We start from the raw sequence: 27,355 nt of genomic DNA on the forward strand, positions 1-27,355 counted from the left end.
TATAATATAAACTGTATAACGTTGTCACACGTATTTATGTTCAACTAGCTAGGCGTAGGTGAAGACCATTGAAGTAAACTGTGGTCTCTACAAATTGATTTGAAAACACCGCCACCTACTGGTTGAGAACTGTTGTGCGGCAGTCAGGAAAAACTGTTGACCATTTGGGAATAATCATCTTTGATTTATTTACATAATTCATAACTTTTGGTCTGATACAGTATCACAGAGGTACTTTTGAATTCATTTAAAATATATGTACAATTGTTTTTAGTACTCAGTATGAAAACTATACAATAGAGAGCATAAGAAACAATATACAATCAGATATGAAACATGTACTGTAGAAACGAACTACAGTATTGATAATAAAACATCTTGGACCTCAACATAAGTGTTTGGTCAAATGTAAATTAACAATAGATGTGAGCAACATCACAAACAAGACCAAGTTTTAAAAAGTGAATTATGTTTCATGAATAGGTACTTTGAAAAGGTGTCCCATTGCTGTTTTATTCACAACAATATAATAGCTTCACTGTGGACTCATCCAGCAAAACACTGAAACCTCACGTGGCACAACAGCCCTTGATCATAACTCAGTTTCTTTTACATTACACATAAGAGTCATTGGATGAGGGCGTCTTCTGTACGGGGGTGTACGAGCCGCGACGCTCGTTCTGAACATTAACACGCGTCGCTTACCGTACGATTTCGGAAGCATAACCTTTCACACCTGGACACTGCTCTTGCTAGTATAACTGCTCTTTATTTAGCTAGCTTTACGCATCGGCCTCAATGTCTTCATAAAGCTAGCTTAATAAAGAGAAGTGATAGTAGCAAGAGCAGTGTGCAGGTTTCTTTTTTTTCCGCATCGTATTCAACTGTTGCCCCTGCAACAAAGATAGCTCATATGTTCGAGTGCCTTTTAAATGAAAAAAAACAAAACAAAAAAAAGTCAAATGTAAAGGGTTGGGGTTCCCATACGGACATATTTCCATGTTACAGCGACTGTTTACGGAAAACAGACGGAAGACAGAGTGGACTATCTGTGCAAATTTGTGATCTCCGTATCCGAACACCTGTGTGTAAACGGAAGACAGGCGACACAAACGTGTTGTCACTGAAAAATACTGTCGACTGCAACTGTGTTAAAACCCGTGTGTATTTTGCAGTTGTGAAATTATTTAAATGTGATATGAAAGTAGAGGGATCTATGTTTCTAGAACCGTGACGCAATTGAGAATCGAATCACGTTTAGATGGGAGTATTTGGCAGTTTTGTCTTTCAGAGCCAATTAGCCCTTTAAACAGAGCATGCAAGGACTAAGGAGTAACGGTAGGCTCCTTTAGTCCAATACTGGGCTAGTGCCACATGTCACACATTTTCTCTATTCGTTTCGGAAACAATTGCTCACTGCTCACTGTAATGAAAACCTATTACTGGTAGTTTAGTTAAACTATTCGATGTCAAGCTTAAGATACTTAAGAAACGGAAGGGCTCTGTCACTTAATTATTTCATAATTGTCCTATGTTGTAAAATTGGCTTGGTCAATTAAGTCATATAAATATATCTATGCTTGGAGGTGCACTTTCATAAAATATATATTGTAATGTTAGTGAGATAAAATCCACAGGTGTAACAAAGGGCCTCACTCAATCTAAGAAACTCCATACCTTTCTGATGGTACTAGACAGACACACTTCATCACATCTACCTACAGTATATCATCATATATTCATGGTATACTACCATAAAAACTCTCAATTCAATCAAACTGGCAATGGTGTCTGAGGCCTCCATCTTCAAGTATGATGTCATTCTTTAAGGTCCATTTACCATTGTGACTCTAATGTGGTCAAAGGCTCTCATTTAAAGAGAGGAACGTGATCATAAAAATATTCCACGGCTGAATCAGGAACTCTTCAGTACTTGGCTGCAATTCCTGTCCACATCCTTGTTCTCCTTTATCAATGCATTAAACACCTGGAGAGGAGAGAGAAGGAGATCAAATCTCAATATAAAACTGCAACCGATCATTCTTTTTAGGCACACACAATACATACCTGTAGGTGGTGCTGCATTTCCACAAAAAAGGCAGACTATCATATGGGTTATTTCTTATGTATTTCTTTAACTGACATACATTCACCTCTGCAGGTGCTGTAGTATATGAATTGTAGGACCCAACAAGTTTGAATCTATGACAAAGGTGGGCCGAACAGGCCACCATTAATTCACTTTGATGGGGCTGTAGTGGAGCGGGTCGAGAGTTTCAAGTTTCTTGGTGTCCACATCAACAAACTATCATGGTCCAAACACACCAAAAGTCGTGAAGAGGGCATGAAAACACCTTTCCCCCCTCAGGAGACTGAAAAGATTTGGCATGGGTCCCCAGATCCTCAAAACGTTCTACAGCTGCACCCCCGAGAGCATCCTGATCGGTTGCATCACCGTCTGGGATGGAAACTGCTCGGCATCCTGCCATCCAGGACCTATATAATAGGCGGTGTCAGAGGAAAGCCCAAAATATTGTCAGACTCCAGTCACCCAAGTCATAGACTGTTTTCTCTGTTACCGCACGGCAAGCAGTACCGGAGCGCCAAGTCTAGGACAAAAAGGCTCCTTAACAGCTTCTACCCCCAAGCCATAAGACTGCTGAACAATTAATCAAATGGCCACTATTTACATTGACCCCCTTTCATTTGTTTTGTACACTGCTGCTACTCACTGTTTATTATCTATGCATAGTCACTTCACCCATACCTACATGTACAAATTACCTCAACTAACCTGGCCTCGGTACTGGTAACCCCTGTATATTACTTTTATTATTTTTTACTTCAGTTTATTTGGTAAAAATGTTCTTAACTCTTCTTGAACTGATCTGTTGGTTAAGGGCTTGTAAGTAAGCGTTTCACGGTAAGGTCTACACTTGTTGTATTCGGCGCATGTGACAAATAAAGTTTGATTTGATTATAACCTGAATTATTTGACATTGCAGTGTCTGAGTGCCGTATCACTCCCAAACCGCTCCTGGCCACACCAGTATCACATGTGACGGGGCAGACCAAGGTCTGAACATAAATACAGGATATGTGTGAGGAATTCTGGGAACATGTCCCAGGTCACATAACAGACTTTAGAAATGGCTTTACCTTAAAAACATAATAATATTCTTATACATTCAGAAAGTATTCTGACCCCTTCAGTATTTCCACATTTTGTTACGTTAGAATCTTATTCTAAAATTGATTAAATAAAAAATGTTACTCAATCTACACACAACACTCCATAATAACAAAGCGAAAACCAATTTTTAGAAGGTTTTGCAAATGTATTACAAATAAAAAACAGAAATACATCATTTACATTGCTATTCAGACCCTTCGTTATGAGACTCGAAATTGAGCTCAGGTGCATCCTGTTCCCATTGATCATCCTTCAGATGTTTCTACAACTTGATTGGAGTCCACCTGTGGTAAATTCAATTGATCGGACATGATTTGGAAAGGCACACACCTATCTATATAAGGTCCTACAGTTGACAGTGCATGTCAGAGCAAAACCAAGCCATGAGGTCGAAGGAATTGTCAGTAGAGCTCCGAGACAGGATTGTGTTGAGGCACAGATCTGAGGAAGGGTACCAAAACATTTCTGCAGCATTGAAGGTCCCCAAGAACACAGTGGCCTCCATCATTCTTTAATGGAAGAAGTTTGGAACCACCAAGACTCTTCCTAGAGCTGGCTGCCCAGCCAAACTGAGCAATAGGGGGAGAAGGGCCTTGGTCAGAGAGGTGACCAAGAACTCAATGGTCATTCTGACAGAGCTACAGAGTTCCTCTGTGGAGATGGGAGAATCTTACAGAAGGACAACCATCTCTGCAGCGCTCTACCAATCAGGCAACACGGAAGCCACTCCTCAGTAAAAGGACCATGGCAGCCCGCTTGGACTTTGGCAAAAGGTACCTAAAGACTCTCTCAGACCATGAGAAAAGAGATTCTCTGGTCTGATGAAACCAAGATTGAACTCTTTGGCCTGAATGCCAAACGGCACAGCTGGAGGAAACATGGCACCATCCCTACGGTGAAGCATGGTGGTGGCAGCATGATGTGGGGATGTTTTTCAGCGGCACAGACTGGGAGACTAGTCAAAATCGAGGGAAAGATGAACGGACCAAAGTACAGAGATCCTTGATGAAAACCTGCTCCAGAAGCCTCAGGACCTCAGACTGGGGTGAAGGTTCACCTTCCAACAGGACAACAACCCTAAGCACACAGCCAAGACAACGCAGGAGTGGCTTTGGGTCAAGTCTCTGATTGTCCTTGTGTGGCCCAGCCAGAGCCCGGACTTGAACCCAATCAAACATCTCTGGAGAGACCTGAAAATAGCTGTGCAGCGACGCTCCCCATTCAACCTGACAGAGCTTGGGAGGATCTGCAAAGAATAGGAGAAACTCCCCAAATACAGGTGTGCCAAGCTTGTAGCGTCATACCTAAGAAGACTCGAGGCTGTAATCGCTGCCAAAAGTGCTTTAACAAAATACTGAGTAAAGGATCTGAATACTTATGTAAATGTGATATTTCATATATATATTTTTTTATACATTTGCAAAACTTTTCTAAAAACCTGTTTTTGCTTTGTCATTATGAGGTATTTTGTGTAGATTGATGAGGGGGGGGGGGGTTATTTAATCAATTTTAGAGTAAGGCTGTCACGGAACAAAATGTGGAGAAAGTCAAGGGGTTTGAAAACTTTCCAAATGCACTGTATGTTTTGTCACTCGGTGCAAACGTCTCCATTTTCTCACTTCCCTGTCTTCTTATGTTTAGAGGAACTGACCTGGGACCATTTCTTGTTTCCGTTGAGCATGGGCATGGCCACGATGCAGGTGAACAGCCTATCAGAGTCTATATCCTCTGGGAGGCGTGTCAGAAACTGGGCGCTATGGATGAAATCCATCTGTAGGAGCACATCCTCGTAGAGACGCAGGATCCCTAGACCCGTCCGGAACAGAAATTCCTCGCCGTCACGACAGAACACATCCCACACTCTACATGCCACGTCCAACGGCAACGACTTACTGTACAGAGTGAAGATCCTGTAAACAGACACAGACAGGCCAAAAAAATGGCAGTTAGCGGAATGGCGCAGCAGCTGTGCTCTGATAACTGTGAATAATGACCTGACAGCATGGCTGGTGTTAAATGTGTGAGAAAACAGCTTGAAGGCCACACTAACAGAGAACTGCTGCATGCTTTCATATAGAGATCTATAGTTACTCACCAGTCGATGAGATAGAGATCTGGGGTGAGGTTGGAGATCTGGAAGTGGTTAAACAGTCTAGGGAGGTTCTCTTCAAAGAACACCTCGAACGCAGCAAAGTATTTCAGCATCTAGAGGAGAAGAAAAAAAGGTCAGAGACAGATTCAGGGACTACTAATTCAGTACTGTTAAAGAGCTAATCGTGTATCATGTCAACATCGTCCAAAAGTATTTCAAATTTATTGTGAAGCTCAACAAAGTCACTTATAGATGATATGAACATGATGTGGGAAAAATGCTAATATCAGTCCCATGATTTGAATGGGATTTGTGCTACAAATGCTAAAACGTTAGCATGTGGAGACAATGCCTGGGAAACTAAACCAAAGCATGGATTGCTGTCATACCTTGTCCATAGACTGCGTACAGGGTAAGGAACCCAATATGTAATTTGGGTGGAGTATCCCTTTAAATTAGTTTTAGAGAGGACCGTTTTTTTTACTGTGGCCACTGTGGAAGTAGGACTCACTAGATCATGATCCACTCTGAAGAAGGCCAGCTGGCAGGGCTTGTTGAGCAGGTTAGCGAAGGCAATGAAGGCGTCAGCTTCCTCCAGGTTGAGGATTAACACTGCAGCTATGAAGGACATGCCCTGAACCTGAGAGAACAGAACCCCCATTTTAGTTCACAATCACCGCATGTACAGTATGGCATAAAATAAAGACTTAAGAGTGGCGTTTTGAAGTGTTACTCACATATCCCACATCAGGTCTGTAACAGGTGTAGGCCCCCAGCACGCTGTGGAGCAGATCATGATATGGCCCACCCTGTGGTGGAAGACAATCAGAGGATGAGAAATGTCATGGAGCGCACGCGCGCACACGCACACACACACACACACACACACACACATACACACACACATACATACATACATACATACATACATACATACATACATACATACATACATACATACATACATAGTAGTGGGTAAGAGATGTACTGTACCTTCTGGAATATAAAAAGAGGTGGGAATGTGCGGGATATGTCCAGCTTGATCAGGTCCAGACTGGACTCTCTGTCTGCCAGCGATGTCCCATCTAGTATTGAAACACAAACAGATTAATAACGAGAGGAAAAACTTAATAATTTCAGTTTACTCAAATAAACTGATCTCCTGCTGGTTCGACCTCTCTGTATCGTTGTCTGTGCATGAAAGACAGAGTAATTCGGTAATCAATGATACATAGAGACACTGATGCCGTGCCAATATTTTGTAACCCTAAAATGATGCCAAGAGGAAGAAATCCTGCAAATATTTCTGTTCAGCTCCATTAAGTCCTGTTGGATCTATCTCCTGAGGCTCTCGTTGGCAACAACACAGTCTTTCTGATGAGCTAGAGGAGAGAATGTGTCACTGTTGGCTCTCAGCACTACACCAATGGCCAGTTAGTCTGACATGATGGCAGAAACAGACATTTCGCAGAACACTGGAGTAAAAACAACAGAAACCCTTTGCAGAAAGTTCTCCGGTCTCCTCCAAGCCTGCAGATGATTGCTGAACGAGGGGGATTTGTGCAGCAATGCGGGACACCAATATGGCCGATAGATGTGAAGCAACGAGAGGAAATAGCTTTGCCTCAAAGAGGAAGAGAGGAGAATGGATGAGTCTTGGGTCTGGGGAGTTCAGTCTGACATGAGAGGAGCTTGGCTTTAATTCACAGTCTTGCCACGTGACTCCCCCCTCATCTTAGACGTACCATCGGCCTCTGAACCCGTCTCACTGAAACTCCTCCACCTCTCCTTGGCTCTGGAGAGGAAGATGTCATACAGCCCTGTAGAGAAGAAAAGAGGGAAATGAAAGAAGATCTCTCGCAATGAGTCAGGCGGTGGGTCCTCCAGCTGAGACTTCTATTATGCTTTTTTGTGTAACCCACAAAGGCACTTCCTGGCAGTAAAACCAGTCGGCCATTTCATCCAGAAATTCCTTCCACTACATACACAACAGGCTCGTAAATCTATTCCAGCTGAAAGAGGTGAACGTGTTGCTTTGGTAGAAAACAAACAATATGGTACTACATTTCTACAAGTATAACCTTGGCTATTTTAATACATTTCAATGTAAACTCAGCCTTTCAAAGATAATTCTTATGAATCCAAATAACTTCACAGATCTTCACTGTAAAGGGTTTAAACACTGTTTCCCATGCTTGTTCAATGAACCATGAACAATTAATGAACATACACCTGTGGAACGGTCGTTAAGACACTAACAGCTTACAGACATTTGGCAATTAAGGTCACAGTTATGAAAACTTAGGACACCTTCCTACTGACTTTGAAAAACACCAAAAGAAAGATGCCCAGGGTCTCTGCTCATTTGCGTGAACGTGCCTTAGGCATGCTGCAAGGAGGCATGTGTACTGCAGATGTGGCCAGGGTAATAAATTGCAATGTCCGTACTGTGAGACGCCTAAGACATCGCTACAGGGAGACAGGACGGACAGCTGATCGACCTCGCGTGGCAGACCACGTGTAACAACACCTGAACAGGATTGGTACATCCAAACATCACACCTGCAGGACAGGTACAGAATGGCAACAACAACTGCCCGAGTTACACCAGGAACGCACAATCCCTCCATCAGTGCTCAGACTGTCCGCAATAGGCTGAGAGAGGCTTGATTGAGGGCTTGTAGGCCTGTTGTAAGGCAGGTCGTCACCAGACATCACCGGTAACAACGTTGCCTATGGGCACAAACCCACCGTCGCTGGACCAGACAGGGCTGGCAAAAAGTGCTCTTCACTGACGAGTCACGGTTTTGTCTCACCAGGGATGATGGTTGGATTCACGTTTATCGTCGAAGGAATGAGGGTTACACTGAGGCCTGTACTCTGGAGCGGGATTGATTTGGAGGTGGAAGGTCCGTCATGGTCGGGGGCGGTGTGTAACAGCATCATCGGACTGAGCTTGTTGTCATTGCAGGCAATCTCAACGCTGCAAGCTCATCCTGACATGACACTCTAGCATGACAATGCCACCAGCCATACTGCTCGTTCTGTGCGGAATTTCCTCCAAGACAGGAACTGTTCTGCCATGGCCAGCAAAGAGCCCAGATCTCAATCCCATTGAGCATGTCTGGGACCTGCTGGATCAGAGGGTGAGGGCTAGGGCCATTCCCCCCAGAAATGTCCGGGAACTTGCAGGTGCCTTGGTGGAAGAGTGGGGTAACATCTCACAGCAAGCACTGGCAAATCTGGTGCAGTCCATGAGAAGGAGATGCACTGCAGTACTTAATGCAGCTGGTGGCCACACCAGATACTGATTGTTACTTTTGATTTTGACCCCCACTTTGTTCAGGGACACATTATTCCATTTATGTTAGTCACATGTCTGTGGAACTTGTTCAGTTTATGCCTCAGCTGTTGAATCTTGTTCTGTTCATACAAATATTTAAACATGTCAAGTTTGCAGAAAATAAAAGCAGTTGACAGTGAGAGGATGTTTCTTTTTCTGCTGAGTTTATGTACATGACATCCTTCACTTTGTATATCTTATTCTGAAGGCAAATCATATTTTGGCATGCCAATGGGAATAGACAATTACGATGGGAGTTCTATGAGTTATGACTATTGAAACACCATACATACCTGGGGTGATGTTGAGCTCGTTGCCGATGGCTAGGCTCCAGACCTTTCCTCTGACGTTGGGGGGCAAGCCCTGCCACCAGAGCTCTCTCACCCGCCGAGTGTTACGCCTACAGGGGGACACAAACTGACTGGCATGGGCCTACTGAACAACAGAGCCCTGACCTATGCCCACTGACTTACTGGTTCACTGACTGACTGGCTCACTGCATGACTGACTGGCTCATTGCATGATTGACTGGCTCATTGACTCACTGACTGGCTCACTGCATGACTGACTGGTTCACTGCATGACCGACTGGTTCACTGCCTGACCGACTGGTTCACTGCCTGACTGATTTACTGACTGACTGGCTCACCGACTGACTGGCTCACTGACTGACTGACTGATTTATTTATTGACTGACCGGTTCACCGAATGACTGATTTACTGACTGACTGATTTACAGTCAGACTCACTGACTGACTGGTTCACTGACTGACTTGTTCATTTACTGACTGACTGACTGGTTCACTGACTGACTGGTTCATTGACTGTTCATTACAGACTGACTTGTTCACTGACTGACTGACTGGTTCACTGACTGTCTGGCTGGCTGACTGGCAAAATAACTGACTGACTGACTGAGTAACTGACTGAATATTGTACTGACAGACGGACTGCCTGACTGACTGGATAGTGTACATAGCTGCTCCGTGCCAGTGGAGAGTTGTTTCGCAGGAAGTGGCTCACATGTTGTCCCAGTTGGGCAGAATGTCGTGGTTCCAGACCACCATGGCGTTGGCGATGCTGTCCTCCTGCTTAAACCTCTCCTTCATCTCTTTCCTCTTCCTCTGGGCCTCCTTTAACTCTGTGGGGATGGTGACACAAATTCTTTGGTTACACTTTATAATAACTTCAATGAATAAGCCATTATACATGCTTATAAATGTTAACAGATGCTTATAAATGTTAACAGATGCTTATAAATGTTAACAGATGCTTATAAATGCTTTATAATAATTTGCATAAAGCTTTACAATTGTTAAAGTACATGTAAAGTTACAAAAGTATTTGCAACAGCTACAACAGACAGACTGAGCTAAGTGCCATCTGGAGATCTGTTCAGTCGACAGGCCAGATGCTGCTGACCTCAATTACACAGCTATTACACAGCTCTGAGGAGATAGACAGTGCAGTACCAGTACCAGCAACAGCAATAATACCAGTAACAGTACAAGTACCAGTACCTCTCTTCTTGGCCTCGGCCACCATCTCGTCATACTCCTGACGGTGACGCTGGGCCTCCTCCACAGGCTTAGCAGGAAGGTTCCTGCAGAGAGACAAGAGGAGATGGGACACAGTATCAGCCGGTTTCACCGTAATCCGTGCATATCACAGCAACTGAGGACACAAAATGGCTAGTTTAACACATTGAGGACTTAAGAGAAAGTAAGACCTACAAATGAGAGAGACTTTGCCTTGCAGACAGTGTGTTTGTCATGGTTCAGGCGACATGCTCATATTTCATATACTGTATCTATTCTTAATGAGGGCCGGAGGTCTTGGATCAGAAAGCTGAGGAGAAACACAACACGGCTCGTCTCTGGACGCTGCGTTTCTTACTGTGTAGACACCACACCCTGGCCTGAGCCTAGTTGAAAACAATGGAATGTGTGTAAGTAATATGGATGCAGGTATTATTTTTTACATTTATTTTACCTTTATTTAACCAGGCAAGTCAGTTAAGAACAAATTCTTATTTTCAATGACGGCCTGGGAACTGTGGGTTAACTGCCTGTTCAGGTGCAGAACGACAGATTTGTACCTTGTCAGCTCGGGGGTTTGAACTTGCAACCTTCCGGTTACTAGTCCAACACTCTAACCACTAGGCTACCCTGCCGCCCCAGGGCAGGAACGGGGGGGGCAGAATAAACTAAAAAAAGAAAAGAGGAACCAACAAAGAAAGAGAAAGAAAAAAGGAGAGATAGTGGGGACTTACGAAGGCCTGTCCTCTAGTATAAGAGCTGTGGTGGACAGTGGTTCAAAGACCAGGTTCTTCTTCCGGCCATGTTGAGGCTGAGTAGGAGACGTTCCTCCAGATCCAGCCTTGCCCGCCCTGGCCTCGTACTCCTGCAGATACATCAAAAACCTAAATCTCCATAGAAACTGGAAAACACAGCCCCAGTATATGCATTTCAACTAGTCCAACTAGACTTATGGTTTTACATTTGAAAGGAAGGAAAGAGAGTGGGGTTAGCCACGAGGGGCGACAGGAACAGCTGACAGGATGATGGAGATCACAAAGCCCATACAGGCAGATAGAGAGAGAGACAGAGGAGAGAGAGAGAGCGAGAGAGAGACAGAGAGAGAGACAGACAGAGAGCGAGAGAGAGACAGAGAGAGAGAGAGAGAGAGAGAGAGAGAGAGAGAGAGAAAGAGTGAGCGACAGAGAGAGAGAGTGAGTGAAAGAGAGAGAAAGAGAGACAGAGAGCGAGAGAGTGAGCGACAGAGAGAGAGAGTGACAGAGAGAGAGAAAGAGAGAGAGAGCGAGAGAGAGAGCGACAGAGAGAGAGAAAGAGTGAGCGACAGAGAGAGAAAGAGTGAGTGACAGAGAGAGAAAGAGAGAGAGAGAGAGAGAGAAAGAGAGACAGAGAGCGAGAGAGAGCGACAGAGAGAGAGAGTGAGTGACAGAGAGAGAGAGAGTGAGCGACAGAGAGAGAGAGAGTGAGTGAAAGAGAGAGAAAGAGAGACAGAGAGAGCGAGAGAGAGAGCGACAGAGAGAGAGAAAGAGTGAGCGACAGAGAGAGAAAGAGTGAGTGACAGAGAGAAAGAGAGACAGAGAGCGAGAGAGAGCGACAGAGAGAGAGAGTGAGTGACAGAGAGAGAGAAAGAGAGAGAGAGAGAGAGAAAGAGAGACAGAGAGCGAGAGTGAGTGACAGAGAGAGAGAGAGTGAGCGACAGAGAGAGAGAGTGAGTGACAGAGAGAGAGAAAGAGAGAGAGAGAGAGAAAGAGAGACAGAGAGCGAGAGAGAGCGACAGAGAGAGAGAGAGAAAGAGTGAGAGAAAGAGAGAGAGAGCGACAGAGAGAGAAAGAGAGAGAGAGAAAAAACAAATGGGGGGACTGAGGAGTATGATGGTTGTTGATGACTGGAGAGAGATCTTATTGGTCATTTATAGAGGGGTCAATAAATACCTAGCCATGCTTAATGAATCAGAGCCTGTTGAAGGAATGACTTTATGTTCAGTTCGCTCTACATGACGCCACTGATATCCTATGGGTTTGTTTCGTGCGAGTTGATACATTGAGTATCTTAGACTTAGTGACCATACATCCCTCACCTCCACTACACAATAAAAAGTTTCACCTTTGGCCTTTCACGATGCATGAAACTGCTTCTGTATGGATAGCAATGGCTACATTGTCTTGTGTTGTGGCTGTGGCTCCTTCCAGGAATTTATTGGTATAGTTTGGGGAACTGAGTGGCGCACCGGTCTAAGGACCTGCACCGCAGTGCTAGAGGCATCACTGCAGACCCGGGTTTGATCCCGGGCTGTTTCACAACCGGCCGTGATCGGGAGTTTGGCCCAGCGTCGTCCGGGTTAGGGGAGGGTTTGGCTGAGGTAGGCCGTGATTGTAAATCAGAATTTGTTCTTAACTGATTTGCCTAGTTAAATGAAGGTTACATAAAATAAATAAATAAATGACATCGGTGCTATCAGAGGAAATGGCTGGTATGGACGGGGGAGGGGAGTGCCATCTAAGGAGAGTGAGATTTACCAACACCAGTGAAGAAGAACAGCCCCCCCCCCATAGTAAAAATTGAGAAATAGTCACAGCTGCTGTCCCATAGTACAAAGGAAAGTCAGATATGAACTGTGTATAACCAACACTCATGCACTTCTATTCACAAATGGTATAGCAGAGAAGCAGATAGAGCTCTGGCACCACTTGTAATGTAAATACAATCACATAATCAACTGTGTATTCATAATCTCAAGTCAAATACACCCGTAAACCAAAAACCCTTACATTCCCAGATAAGGAATAAAAGGAATACAATCGATATGGAATAGATCTATTGCACTAGAGAAACATGTGGTCGCATGTACTGTATGTTAGGACAACTGGAACTAAAACCTAGTCATACTTTGGATTCCAACATTTTGAGCCACAGAGACTAAGCTGCTGGAGCTATGGCAAGAGTCTCAGAGACCATGGTATTGTTGAAGAACCTGCGATTAATTGTTATTTGTATTTTTTCTAACATGCATTTATTTCCCTTCCCCTGTCAAAGTGCTACGGGTTGTCATGGGCATGAGTTGGATGTGCAATGGAAATGGTTGCTTGGCAACCCCATGCAGATAGGAAAGTGAGAAGATGACTGAAAGGGAAACTTGAGAAAGTCCATACCCCTTCACTTAAGAGATTGGGTGCAGACACAGACGTGAGACCACCTGGAACACTCTCCTGATGAAAGAAAAACAGAGTTTGCACTCAAGAGTTAAATAGCTCAATCCCTCCAAAAAAACAACTCCAAACTGTCTTTCAAACTAAACAATTATTTAAAGTACTTCTGTACACTTCCAATCCACATAAGCATCTTTGCCCTTCGGATAGAGTTAAGAAGATAGTCAACTTTATTTAAAAAAGGCCTCTGTTGGAGATCCAACTCAGTCCCTCCCTCCCCTTGCACGTAGGATAACTGCATGAATAAACGTCCCATCATCTGAGTTTCTGTACGGCACATTTGTGTAACACATTACAGATGAACCCTGGGGCGGCAGGTGGCCTAGTGGTTAGAGCGTTGGACTAGTAGAGCGTTGGACTCTGTCATTCTGCCCCTGAACAAGGCAGTTAACCACTGTTAACCACTGTTCCCAGGCCGTCATTGAAAATAAGAATTTGTTCTCAACTGACTTGCCTAGTTAAATAAAGGTAAAATTAATAAAACACTTACACTCTTAGAAAAAAAAGGTGCTATATAGAACCTAAAATGGTTATTCGGCTGTCCCCATTGAAGAACCACTTTTGGTTCCAGGTAGAACCCTTTTCTATAGAGGGTTCTACATGAAACCCAAAATAATTCTACGTGGAACCAAAAATAGTTTTTGGAGTCCCCTAATCCCCGCTCTAACCCACGTAGCTCACTGTAGATGAGATCACTCTTGTCAAGTCATAATCTCAGTAGTGAGGCAGATACATGCTCTCATCCCCGTCTGCAGCTGTAGAGTACTAGAGTTAAGTGCACTACTAATCCAGTGAAGGGACAAATGTAATTGGCTTTAGTGTCTGTTTCCATCCAGGCATAAAAACATGTATTATTGCCTCCGATAAGTGTGGAGACAGATCAGTAGCTGCAGGGTAGAGTGGGGGAGGTAGAGCGGGAGAGAGAGAGGGAGAGGAAGAACAGAGCTAGGGGCTAAGGGCAGGAGACAAGCCTCATGGCTGAGGCTAGGAGATGGGCATAATTCAAGCCCAGCCGAGGCTCAACACAGCAGGCAAGAGGCATCCACCTTGAGTAAGACCAGCTCCTTAGTTACCCAGCCAGGTAGCCAGGCACAGAGCCAGCTGGAGCATACACCCTCAACAGCTGTAGTGGGCTGCCAGCCTCCAACATGGAGGACCTGAACCCTACTCCTACCACACCCTACTCGCTCTTGTCAAGTGATGGGAAGGAGTAGGCCAAGTACAGACTGACTACAGCCTTTGCAACACTTATCTATAAGCTGTGATGTCATCATTACAAGATGTTCTATTACAGGATACACAGAAGGATAGATAGAAAGAATTTACTTGAGCTGTGAGTTGCTATCAGTTTGCTACCTGGTCAGACTGGTATAGTTATTGTGAGAATAGGGCCTAGGGAGTGATTGCTATGCAGTGGCATGACATATTGCACAAGGCTGCGAATAAACTAATGATTAATGTGATACAATATAAAACAAAGGCCTGTAAATGCAATGTATCATTGGTGAAGGAGTTGAACAGAAGGGGTGTAAATGACTTGATTTAAATGAAATAACGGTAGTTCTGGACTTTCTTTCAAGCTTTAAGCTACGTATGTTAACAAAGTGAGGTTAATGTATGTATGTAATGCTGACATAACCTAGATGAATAGGGATTAAGTCCTGACTAGCAGGTAGGGGACATTATCTGGGCTAAATATTGAGCTCATTGCATTCAACTAGACTTGCTGGCTTCACTCCAGGGAGGGTCAGATAGCGTTCTCTCCCATACACAATACTGTACAGGAAGTTAGACGGTCAGTTAATAGGTTAGTGAATAACTACTGTAGACTTAGGAGCACAGTGACATCAGAGCAAGCATTCAAAAAGCTTCTGAGCGCAACACTTGATTCAAAAACGTAAGAGTTTCTCCATTTAAATGATTATACAAAATTCAAACAGAATGTTATGTATATGGGGCATAAAACCAGCTCAGCTCTGCAGATTTTGCTACGAAGAGAAAGAATAATTTGATCACTTATTTGGTATAGCCTCTATGTAGCTTGTTTCTGATCACAGGTTCAGGAATGGCTGAAAAATCACAACATTTATCTAAAATAAACACTACAAATAGTAGTGTTGGGAGATTTGAAAAACCACAGTCAATCAATCAACAATATAATAATACTTTTAGTAAAATACTTATCTTGAACTTACAATCTGTAGATACTATGCGATTAGACAGGTTCAGAATCTATGTGACACATCACAGCACAGTTGAAATATATATGGCACATGGAAATCATAACAGGGAAATTTACGTAGATAGGTGGAATGGACTGAAAGTAGCTGAGGGGTGGGTTTAAAAGCTAGATCAGCACTCCAACGATGCGATTCTTGATGTATACGGACCCAGGTCCTCCATGTCAATGAAATCGTAGTTATAATGGTTTAAAAGACAAAACTGATCCTAGATCAGCACTCCTAATCTGACAAGAAGAATAGAGGACCAGGATACCAACCTGCTGTATGGTCCTGGAGTCCTTGGGAGGGCTCTCTCTGGCAGCAACCTTTCCAAACAGCTTCCACCCAGGTATATTCTGGGATGGACTCTTTGGCTCTATATGCTTCTTGGAAAATAAACCCCTGAACAGACAGAAAAACACACTTTCATTTATTCCTCTGGTCAGCAAAACAGTTTTGATGAGTAGACATACTGAGAAAAGAGGGAAATTAAGGTTTCTCTGAGTCTCTGAATCATTTCCCTGATCTGACATACAGTCAGGTCCAAAATGATTGGCACCCTTGATGAAGAGAAGCAAAAAAGACTATCAAACAAATAATAGAAATACTGAGCTATATATGCTCAGGGAAAGGGATTTTGATTAACAAGTAATACAAATTTTTAAAAATTTAAAGATTGGGATAAAAAATTATTGCCACCCCTATTTTCAATAGATCACCTTGCGAGGATAAGAGTATTTAAAAAAAAATGTTTTATGAGATTGAAGAAACACATTGGGAGGGAACTTAAGACCATTTCTCCATACAGAATCTTTTCAGATCTTTGGTCCTTCATCTGCACTTATGGACTGCCCTCTAAAAACATTTTTAGAAAAAGTGAAGTTATCCTTGCAAAGGGAGGTATTGAAGAGAATAGAAAACAGGGGTGCCAATAATTTTGACCCCAATCTTTTTTATTAAAAAAAATATATATATTATTTCTTAAACAAAATCTCTTTCTCTGAGCAATACATATATACAGTACCAGTCAGAAGTTGACACACCTACTCATTCAAGGGTTTTTCTTTATTTGGACTATTTTCTACATTGTAGAATATTGGTGAAGACATCAAAACTATGAAATAACACATATGGAATCATGTAGTAACCAAAAAAGTGTTAAGCAAATCAAAATATATTTTTATATTTTAGATTATTCAAAGTAGCCACTCTTTGCCTCGATAACGGCTTTGTACACTCTCAACCAGCTTCATGAGGTAGTCACCTGGAATGCAGTTATTTTTTTGCAGATAATATAGCTCAATATTTTGATTATTTATTATATACAGTATGTTTTGCTCATCTTTCTCAAGGGTGCCAATAATTCATACTAATAAGTCAAAGTGATATGGTCCGTTCAGCTGAGTGAGTGATTTGCTGGCACTCTTATTTCATCAATTGAATGAATTTCACCTGATCCTATGTGGGATTATAAACCTAGGGGTTAACGCTTCACATTAAGGTGTACTCAAAAGTGTTTATGAAGGAGTTATACGTAGTTTATAAACTGTTCATTATTTTATTATATATACCAAAATGTATTTATTACATATTTATAAACAATCTATGAAGTAATAATTATCTGTTTCTAAATTGTTTACACCTTAAAGCAGGGCTCTCCAACCCTGTTCCTGGAGAGCTAACCTATTGTAGGTTTTTCAAACTACACGCAGAGACATACAAATGGTATCCACTGGTTCATCTGACTCTTGGGAAGTAGATAAAGGGCTTCATTGCCAAAATCCTTTAATGTAAAGAGTACGCACCTAGGGGATGTCCTTGTGGGAACACCAATATAACGGTATTCACTGCAGCTGGCTCCATTTCCACCAGGTGGGTCTCTGCCTGCGCTAAATGTTGACTGAGACCTAGTTCTAGTTCTGGCTTTGTTCATTATGTCCTGGTGTGCTGTTACAATGTCAGGACACATCTCTGTTAGGAGAGCATGGTTAACAGAAGTGACTGCTGTTGTAACGGGTGTATATTGCAGCAATAATGTGGCTATACACAGTGTAAATTAAAATAAGACGTGAAGAGAGGTAAGCAGACTTTAAAAGTGTGTGCCGTTCTTGTCCTTGTAAGAAATCCTCTCGGCAACCTGCAAATAACCTCAGACCACAAAGAAAAAAACTAATTTACCTGCCGAAATACTCAGCGATGCCAGGTCTTTTTGACTGTAAGGCCAGTTCAGAGGAGTCCACACTCAGTCCTATATGTCCTGGGGCGGACTGACGTCTGCTGGACTCATAGGTGTTCCTGGAGCTCAGACTGACGTCCATAAACCTGAGGTCACTGTAGCCTTGGGCCCCCAGCTCCACGAAGGTCTCCCCATCCTCATCCTCGTCCCCTGGGCTGAGAATGCTGGACGGGTCATAGTTCAGACTGGTGGTCTTGTGGGACTGAGGATGGAGGCTGGAGGATGGATCCCCTCCTGGGTGACCAGATGTTGATGGTTCTGCTCCCTGCTTGGTGTCTGGTTTGACACTGCAGGGGTCTTTCCTTGGTGCTGGGCTTGATGGTAAACCCTGAGAGGTGAGACTGGAAGTAGCCCCATCAGATAGCTCTCCTGCCACGTTAACTTGTTTTCTAGGCTGGGCCCCGGCTCCATAAGGTTCCTCTCTGATATTGCAGGATTCGTGATGGCCCTCCCTTGCACTCACTGCAGACATGGGGAGTTTTTCACATTGTGGGTTAGAGATAAAGGTTGCAGCTCCATCAGAAAGAATTGTTCCAGCTGTCTCTGTGTGTAACTTTGCGCTGTTGTATCCAATCAATAATCCACCGTTTGCCATTTTGTCCTCCTTGTCAGGGGTCGTACTTCGGTTAATATGTGGTCTAATAACAGCATCACTGTCCTCCTTGTCAGGGGTCGTACTTCGGTTAATATGTGGTCTAATAACAGCATCACTGCGAAGAGGACTCTGTATAACACACACTGTGTCTCCAATCGAGAACCCCCTCTGTCCAAGCTGTCCATTCCAGGAGTGTGCCAATGACTGCAGTGCCTCAGCTGCTGTCACACAGACATCTAGTCTTTCTGCAGAGCAATCATTGTTCTTCTGAGTCAGTGAGGTCCCCCAGAGACCACTTCTGTCCATTTCCTCTCGATTCACTGCAGTGATAGTAGAGCAGCTCCCTGCCTTGGAGGCAACCACTATTGACCCAGTAAACCCGTTTGTAGCAGAGTCGCTACCTGGCTCAGGAATGACACAATTGCTTACAGTGCCACCAGATGGGCTGTCAGTAACTAAATCAAGCATTATCGTACTCCCGACACGTACACACGCTACTGTGGAACGGGAAATATCCTCTCCTGCTTCACGGGCTGCGTCTGCTGTCAGTCCAACACGTCTCATCCCTGTTGACATGTTTAGAGAGAGGACCTGCGGCGTCGGCGATATCGTCAGACAGTGGCTGGTTGAGAGATGTGCTGCTGGTCCACTTTTCGTTCACAGACAAAGCCGGTGGAAAAATGCCATTCTCTGCCTTTTCCATGTCATTCACATTCCCCACACCACCGCTCCACAACAAAAACGCTGTGGCGGCTGCATAAGATACAATTGCTTGGTCCCGGTTGTTCCCTGTAGGCTATGCCTATCATGATCTCAGCGTATCCCTAATTACATGATGATGACGCTAACAAATTACGGTTTCTATTTCGAGAGATAGCGGCAGGAAAAGAGAGAATGTCAGTCGTATGGTCGTGTGTAATTTCTGTTAGAAAAACCGGCAGCCGCCCCCACTTGGACGGCGAATTTGAGCAGGAGCCATTTTGAGATTCCAATGACGTAGGGGGGAGAGCAAATCCCCCAGCACGCAGACGGAAAATCTGGGATGAGGTGACATCTGGTGTCCGTGCGGTGCTATAACAAGCCTGGTTTATCCGAAACACTTTTTTTAAACAGCACAATGCGCAGGTATTCAGGATTTGTTCGTTGTCGGTTTTTAAGATGTAGTATCCCGTTGGTCTCTTGTAAAGGGACTCACAACAATGGTGGCAGGCCAAGACCTGGAAAGAGTTGATCACACAATGGAGTAGTTTAATTTGTTTCACTTCATAGCCTACAAAGGTTACCTATAGTGCCCAGTTTAGTTTCAGCACCATAGACAGCGCCAATGAAATAACGTTTTATTTAGCTGCTTAGAGGCATCTAAATAACAGGCTATTCCATAGGCTACTGAAAGTGCAAATTATGTCCGCATTCATTCAATAGCTAACTGATTGATTATATATTTTCTTTAAATGTTCTATAATCAATATATAAATATATTGTATAGATGTTTTTCTTGTCCGATTTCCGAATTTCTCTGAAATTGCCTAGATGTCAAAACTTCTGATAATATCGCAATCATGGGGCATCATTAACTGCATTTTCTACGGTTGATGGTATTACCCCTGATCAGAAAACATTCACATGTTTTCGTCATATCTCATTGTTAAGAGGAGGGGTATTCATTGCCATCATCAAGCACCGAGAGTCGCTATTAAACCACTGAGGGGAGACTATTCACCCATACACTGTCAAAAAAGGCGCGATCGTGCAGAATGGGTTATGTGCAGTGCACTAATTCACGACCATGGACAATGTTTTACTGGATCAGAGTAAGAAAATAACGGAGATTACGTTATTGTTTACGTACTGTTTATGATGTAGATATGCTATATTTCAAATGAAAAAATACATTAAGCAATTTATGAAATAGCTACCGCATGAGTTCCCAAATCCGCAAGTGGGTTCTCCAAAACGACGTGGAAAGAATCATGTATATAGGTAGTGCTGAACGCCAAGTGTAGAAGATGCAAACTTTTATATGTGCAGAAAAGCGGATCAATTAGTTGTCAATGGAGAAATCTGACAACCAAACCGCAGGTGCTGAAACGGACAGCTCCGGGCGCAGCGTCCGTGCGCTCACCGGCTGCGTCCTGTTCATCCTAATCGTTTCAACGCTTCTTGGGAATACACTCGTTTGCGCCGCGGTGATCAAATTTAGACACCTTCGATCTAAAGTTACCAACTTTTTTGTCATCTCGTTGGCGGTATCAGATCTTTTCGTGGCCGTTCTTGTGATGCCGTGGAAGGCTATGTCTGAGGTGGCCGGATGCTGGATCTTCGGCAGCTTCTGTGATACCTGGATTGCTTTTGACATCATGTGCTCCACCGCGTCAATTCTCAATCTTTGTATAATAAGTATGGACAGATACTGGGCAATTTCGAGCCCTTTTCGATATGAGCGTAAAATGACCCAGAGGTTTGCCTTCGTTATGATCGGAGTGGCATGGACCCTCTCCATTCTCATCTCCTTCATTCCAGTTCAGCTCAATTGGCACAAAGCAGAGGAGGAAAATGCAACAGGGAACGAGATGAATGAAATCGAGGACTGCAACGCAAGCTTGAATAGCACATATGCCATATCTTCCTCACTGATTAGTTTTTACATTCCCGTCGTTATTATGGTTGGCACTTACACTCGGATCTACCGGATTGCGCAAACCCAGATCCGGAGGATATCATCGCTGGAGAGAGCGGTGGAACACGCGCAGAACAATCAGCACGCAACCGAGCAAACAAACTCATTTAAAAGAACTTTTAAAAAAGAAACGAAAGTTTTAAAGACACTTTCTATCATTATGGGAGTTTTTGTATTTTGCTGGTTACCTTTTTTCGTGGTCAACTGCATCGTACCTTTTTGTGACATCAATGATGTTGGTGATCGCCTGTGCGTAAGTAACACCGCGTTTAACATGTTTGTGTGGTTTGGCTGGGCCAACTCATCATTAAACCCAGTCATATACGCTTTTAATGCTGATTTCAGGAAAGCATTCTCCACCATTCTGGGCTGCAATAGATACTGCTCCAGTTCTACTGTAGAAGCTGTCAATTTCAGCAACGAGTTGGTGTCTTACCACCACGACACTACGCTCCAGAGAGACACAAATATCACAGCCTCTGCGCACTGTGCTCAACGCCAGCCCGTGGTCTCACACGGTGAAGGCTTGGACGTACCGTTTGACAAAGTCTCCATGATCTCGGATGTTTCACGTCACCCAAGAAACCTTATCCTGCCTGCAACACTGCAGTTTGAATGTGAAGCAGAAATATCCTTAGACATGATGCCTTTCCCCTCAACTGGGCCCAGTGAGTGCTGTGTGATTCCAGGTCAAATTGAGGATATGTGAAACTAGTCTACTTTGTGTTTTTTTCATGTTTGATATACAGTACACTATTATACCTCTTTTCTGATCTTCACATGGTGTTATAGTGTACAATATTCTGTCTAGCATTGTATATAAAAACATTGGTACAAACCTCAGGTAATTGAGTTGAATATGAAATAATAAATAAATGACTGATCAGTAAATTGCTTCTTTTTAAAAAAAAATACAATTTATAACAAAATGTAATAATGTCGGTACCATATATTGTCTATGTAAAATACCATGCCACTCAAAGGAAATAAAACAGACATCATCTCTGGGTGAGTGAGTCTTTGATATGGTAAGATACACGAACCAAGAAGTATAATTACAGATAATTGCCTGTTTAATTGCAGTGGCAATTCTGTGGTAGTTATCTTGGGAATGTAGCAGCAGGTTTAACTATGAAAGCATACCCACCGCAGATAAGAGGTCGAGAGTAAAGAGCATAGGTTTGCAAAACATATGTTGATTGAAAAACAATTAGGCTTGAGTAGGTTACTTTCTAAATGTAATCCGTTACAGTTACTAGTTACCTGTTTAAAAAATGTAGCGGCAACATTGCTTTACTGAGTTTGGGTAATCTGAAGGTTATCTGATTACTTTCAGTTACTTTTGGAGTACTTTCCCCTTAAGCGGCATTAAAAGAAGGCTAAAATGATTCTTCAAAAGCATTTGGTGAGTCATTATAGTGGTCTTTGACTTGTGGTCAGACTCGCTCATGTGGAACAAACTTAAACTTGCACCTTTTTTCAATGCTGAATTGAATGTCATTGAGAAAACAGAAATGCGTCAATTTATTTTTCTCTCTCGCAAACATCCTTTCTAAATTTATTAAAAGTAATCCAAGATATAATAATTTAGTTTTTCAAAAGTGTCTGTAATCTGATGACAATATTTGTACTGGTAACATAACTGATTAAAGTTACTGGTTTTTGTAATCAGATTACATGTAAGTGATTATATGTAATCAGTTACTCCCCAACCCTGAAAACAAACATACTTTGGAGGCAAAGTAAACGGGGCAGTTTCCTGGACAATGGAGAGTGTGCTTTTTAGTCCAAAACCAGGCTTAATCTGTGTCAGTGGGAGTACAATTTGGCCTGTACTCACAAACCGTATCAGAGTAGGACTGTTGATCTAGGAACAGCTCTGCCTAAAATCATAATGAATAAGAAAGGGCAGGATGTGATCCTAGATCAGAACTCCTTCTCTGAGATGCTTCAGTGAACAAGGGCCCTGGATCCTAGGCCCTACTGCACAGATCTCATCCAAACTGTGTGAACAGCAAGCAGGAGATGGAAGGTCATTGCTCCTCTGCCAGTGTGCCACTTTGTAATGCAACACATTTGTACCTCCTCTGCTTACTCCTTACTCCCATGCGGTTGTAAGGACAGGCAGAATAATCCAAAAGGCCATCCACCATTCACTTTGGCTGCTTTTAATTTTGCATTGCCCTCACATACATTACCTTTCCAAACTCATTTCCTGAATCTCTAATCAACTGATCGGTATTCCTCAAAATAAGTTTCCATCCACCAAACTCTCCACTTAAAAAAAAAGATGGCCCCCCTGCAGTATCACCTCTCTGGTCAATGCTTGTCAATTTTTGAAGTGTTGGATTCAGTTCTTAGAATAGAAGCACCTTACTGAATGGTATCTCAAAGATCTCAAAGATACAAGACAGATACAAACTCATCAGATTTCCACCAGATTTCCACCTACTGTGTGTTGCGACATCATTAAGATTTTAAGCACACGCCAGGTCTGAGTGCGGTTCAAACAGATCTCTAACTGGTGAGATACTAAACTACACTTCAAAGGCTTTTAATATTATTTTATTCATTTTTTTTCTGTCACTGTTGCTGTAGTTCAGCAAATCTTTGAAGCCTTTTTGGACGTTCAGAAGCACACTTGATCGACAGGGTGTCAGTTGAAGACGTAGAACAAACAAAACTGTCCCTGAAAGCTATTTTACTGCTTTCATCTCTATAGAACAAAGCACACACACAGAAGCTGTTTTATTTTATCCAGAAATGGGGACTGTCTGAAAGCTTCTCTGTCTGTCAGCTGGCTGGGCTGAGCTGGGAGGAAGTGAGTGAAATTGAAGGGTTGATCTGATGAGGCAGATACATTATCACTCTGTACAGGAGCTGTGGTGTCAAAGATATGGCAACGGTTTGATTCACAACATGCCTTTTCTCATTGCCACCTGTTGCTCAAAGAATAGATTTCACCTAGATAATATGTTTCTGCTTCTTGCTCAAACATTAACAGAGAAAATTATAATGTGGGAAAAAATACATAATCAGTCAAGAGGGTGAAGTCAATATATATATATATATATATATACATGGATAGTTCTTTTCAGTGAAGTGACTCTTGTAGTTACCATGGTGACTTAGAGAAAATCTAAAGGATATAATTTTGGCAGTAACACCGGAAAATAAATTGAATTCCAGTGAGTTTAATTTTTAAACCTTACATTACAGACAGAACACACACACACATACCCTCAAGTATTCACATTTCTCCTTGTAATGTCATTATAGTACAAGGAGAAACCAGATGTGTGTTCTGGAGAAGCACCTACTTGTGTGAAACAGGATTTAAGCTGACAAAGGTAAAGATCTGCTAATATTCACAAGAGAAGTCCATTCGAAGTGATATTCTATTTTCCCATGTCAGCTTGAGTGAACTATTGTGTTAAAAATGGTCACCTAGTTATTAAAGCAAGGGGAATGAAAATTCATAAAACATTGAAAGAGTAGCATCTTCAAACACCGGAGTGTTACAGTATTGTATAATAAGAAGTATTAAAAATCCGAAATACTTTGCATCTGCATGTACAGTTCCTTCAGTAACTATTCATACCCCTTAACTTACTCCACATTTTGTTGTGTTACAGCCTGACTTCAAAATCAATTAAATCTATTTTCTTCCCTCGCCCATATACACACAATACCCCATAATGACAAAGTGAAAACGTGTTTTTAGAAATATGTGCAACTTTATTGAAAATTAAATACAGAAATATCTCATTTACATTAGGTATTCACAGCCCTGAGTGAATACATGTTAAAATTACAGTATCAGTCAGAAGTTGACACACCTACTCATTCAAGGGTTTTTCTTTATTTTTACTGTTTTCTACATTGTATAATAATAGTGAAGACATCAATACTATGAAATAACACATGGAATAATGTAGTAACCAAAACATTTTAGATTCTTCAAAGTAGCCACCCTTTACTTTGATGACAGCTTTGCCCACTCTTGGCATTCTCTCAACCAGCTTCACCTGGAATGCTTTTCCAACAGTCTTGAGGGAGTCCCCACATATGCTGAGCACTTGTTGGCTGCTTTTCCTTCACTCTGCGATCCAACTCATCCCAAACTATCACAATTGGGTTGAGGTCAGGTGATTGTAGAGGCCAGGTGATTGTGGAGGCCAGGTTATCTAATGCAGCACTCCATCACTCTCCTTCTTGGTCAAATAGCCCTTACACAGCCTGGAGGTGTGTTGGGTCATAGTCCTGTTGAAAAACAAATGATAGTCCCACTAAGGGCAAACCAGATGGGATTGCGTATTGCTGCAGAATGCTGTGGTAGCCATGTTGTGCCTTGAATTGTAAATAAATCACAGACAGTGTCACAAACAAAGTACCCCCACACCATCACACCTCATCCTCCATGCTTCACGGTTGGAACCAAACATGCAGAGATAATCCGTTCACCTACTCTGCATCTCACAAAGACACGTCGGTTGGAACCAAAAAATCTCAAATTTGGACTAATTAGACCAGGCCTGAGCAATTATTTTCTATGGAGGGGCACATTATAATATATTAACTACACGGGGGGACAGTATACTGTGCTGAATGCACAGAACTCTTCTTAACGGGTATGCACAGAAGTCTTCTTAACGGGTATGCACAGAACTCTTCTTAACGGGTATGCACAGAAGTCTTCTTAACGGGTATGCACAGAACTCTTCTTAACGGGTATGCACAAAAACACAAGAAAGAGCGGGAGCTCAACATTACGTTTAAACTACTCAATCAGTGTAAGGAGTGAAGTCTGATGGGCTTTGACTAGAGCAGTGAAGTCAGGTATAGTTTCTGACGTCGCTATGTGCAGGATTGCTGAGAGGTGAGAGTCAGTAAGAGATGATCTGTGCCTTGACTTGTCATATTTCATCACTGAAAATGTCTGTTCACACACATAGGTTGACCCAAACATTACAAACATTTTCTGAGCAAGTTTTGTTCGTCAAGAGATGCATAGAACCTCGTCGGTGACATTGTTTTGAATAGTTCTCCAATCACTGCATCAGACTGAAGATCAATAAGTTCAAATTGCAGGTCAGTGGGAGCGTTATCCACATTGAAGGTGAAAGGAGAGGAAACCAACAGCATGTCATTTTCCAACACTTTGAAATCCCCAAAACAACAAGAAAACTCACAGTTCAAAGCACTCAGCAGAGATATATACTTCTCCCGCTGGTCATCTGAGAGGAACAGACTAGTAGTGTCGGAAGGTGGGTCAGATTGTTGGCTTCTACTTGGTGGGTAATTTTCCCTTGAAGGCTTTGACAAGGCTGTACAATTAATGTGCAAAAAAGCCCTTCCCTTGTAGCTTGGAATTCAGTTCATTCATGAGGGCCATGATGTCCATGGTGAAGGCAAAATCAGCCAACCATTCTTTATCTTGCAGTTGAGGGAAATACACATATTTGTCTTTCATTTGCAAAAACACAGCAATCTCCGACTTCAGGTCCCACACCCTTTTTAAGCATCTTCTCCAAGGGGGAGATCTGCATGACCCGACTCTGTCTCTTCCAACAGTGAGACAAACTGCCTGTGGTTTAAAGATTTTGCTCTTATGAAGTTCACCACTTTAGTGACTGTATCCACAACATGGCTAATTTTCAGAACACATTTACAGAACACCTTCTGATGAATAATGCAATGCAGGAAAATACTTTTCTGATCTGGGTTCAGCTCAGCTACTTGATCTTGTGTCCTTTTCAAGAGGCCAACGTTTTTTCCTGTCAAGTTTGGCCAGCTTTGCCACACACTAACTAACCTCCAATAAATATTTCCATGTGGTTGTGCTCTTAGTTGACTACACTGAAGCAAGCTCCTCTGTAATATCATAGTCTGGGGTTTTGCCTCGTAAGAATATCAACAACTCCGCCGTGTCACGTGCATCACTGCTCTCATCCAGGGCCAAGGAGAAATAGATGAAATCCTTTACCTTGTCTTTTCAACTGTCGTTCCATATTATCTGCGATGTGCCCAACACGCCGTGCCACTGTTCATCTTGACAGGGAAACATTTTCAAACTGCTCTTTCTTGTTGGGGCAAAGTATGGCTTCGGAGTCAATTAAACATTCTTTAATGAATTGACCCTCAGCGAATGTCTTGCTGTTTAGCAATTTTGTGAGACAATACATCTAGCTCTCGCAATGCCGTCGTTTGCTGAATGCAGTTATGTGAAAAGTCCTTGCTGCTTTTGCAACTGAGA

The 27,355-nt window shown here is 42.7% G+C and overlaps 2 protein-coding genes and 1 pseudogene across 5 annotated transcripts; 1 reads left to right on the forward strand and 2 right to left on the reverse strand.

Moving 5' to 3' along the window:
* Positions 1–163: 163 nt before the first annotated feature.
* Positions 164–19,407, reverse strand: LOC118368201 (TBC1 domain family member 12-like). 4 transcript variants are annotated; one of them, XM_052491596.1, is made up of 15 exons: positions 17,770–19,407; positions 15,870–15,993; positions 13,313–13,369; positions 10,901–11,031; positions 10,149–10,231; positions 9,652–9,769; positions 8,922–9,028; positions 7,031–7,105; positions 6,279–6,370; positions 6,023–6,094; positions 5,797–5,925; positions 5,289–5,398; positions 5,087–5,103; positions 4,845–4,999; positions 164–1,987 (listed from the first exon to the last, which is right to left on the reverse strand). In XM_052491596.1, exons 1-15 carry the CDS (start codon positions 18,996–18,998, stop codon positions 1,916–1,918), a joined length of 2,571 nt encoding a protein of 856 aa, XP_052347556.1. In that variant the 5' UTR covers positions 18,999–19,407; the 3' UTR covers positions 164–1,915. The 4 variants fall into 4 exon arrangements, with proteins under 4 accessions (XP_052347556.1, XP_052347550.1, XP_035607986.2 ...); XM_052491590.1 differs by having other exon boundaries at positions 4,845–5,103; XM_035752093.2 differs by lacking the exon at positions 13,313–13,369 and having other exon boundaries at positions 4,845–5,103.
* Positions 19,408–20,541: 1,134 nt separating this feature from the next.
* On the forward strand, positions 20,542–21,890 carry LOC118363398 (D(5)-like dopamine receptor). The gene has a single exon (XM_035744223.2). The coding sequence runs from the start codon at positions 20,699–20,701 to the stop codon at positions 21,806–21,808; it is 1,110 nt and encodes a 369-aa protein (XP_035600116.1). The 5' UTR covers positions 20,542–20,698; the 3' UTR covers positions 21,809–21,890.
* Positions 21,891–25,879: 3,989 nt separating this feature from the next.
* On the reverse strand, positions 25,880–26,985 carry LOC127913565 (general transcription factor II-I repeat domain-containing protein 2B-like; annotated as a pseudogene).
* Positions 26,986–27,355: the final 370 nt, after the last annotated feature.

This window comes from Oncorhynchus keta, chromosome 3 (assembly GCF_023373465.1).
Source record: "Oncorhynchus keta strain PuntledgeMale-10-30-2019 chromosome 3, Oket_V2, whole genome shotgun sequence".
In the NCBI taxonomy this organism is placed as follows: Eukaryota; Metazoa; Chordata; class Actinopteri; order Salmoniformes; family Salmonidae; genus Oncorhynchus; species Oncorhynchus keta.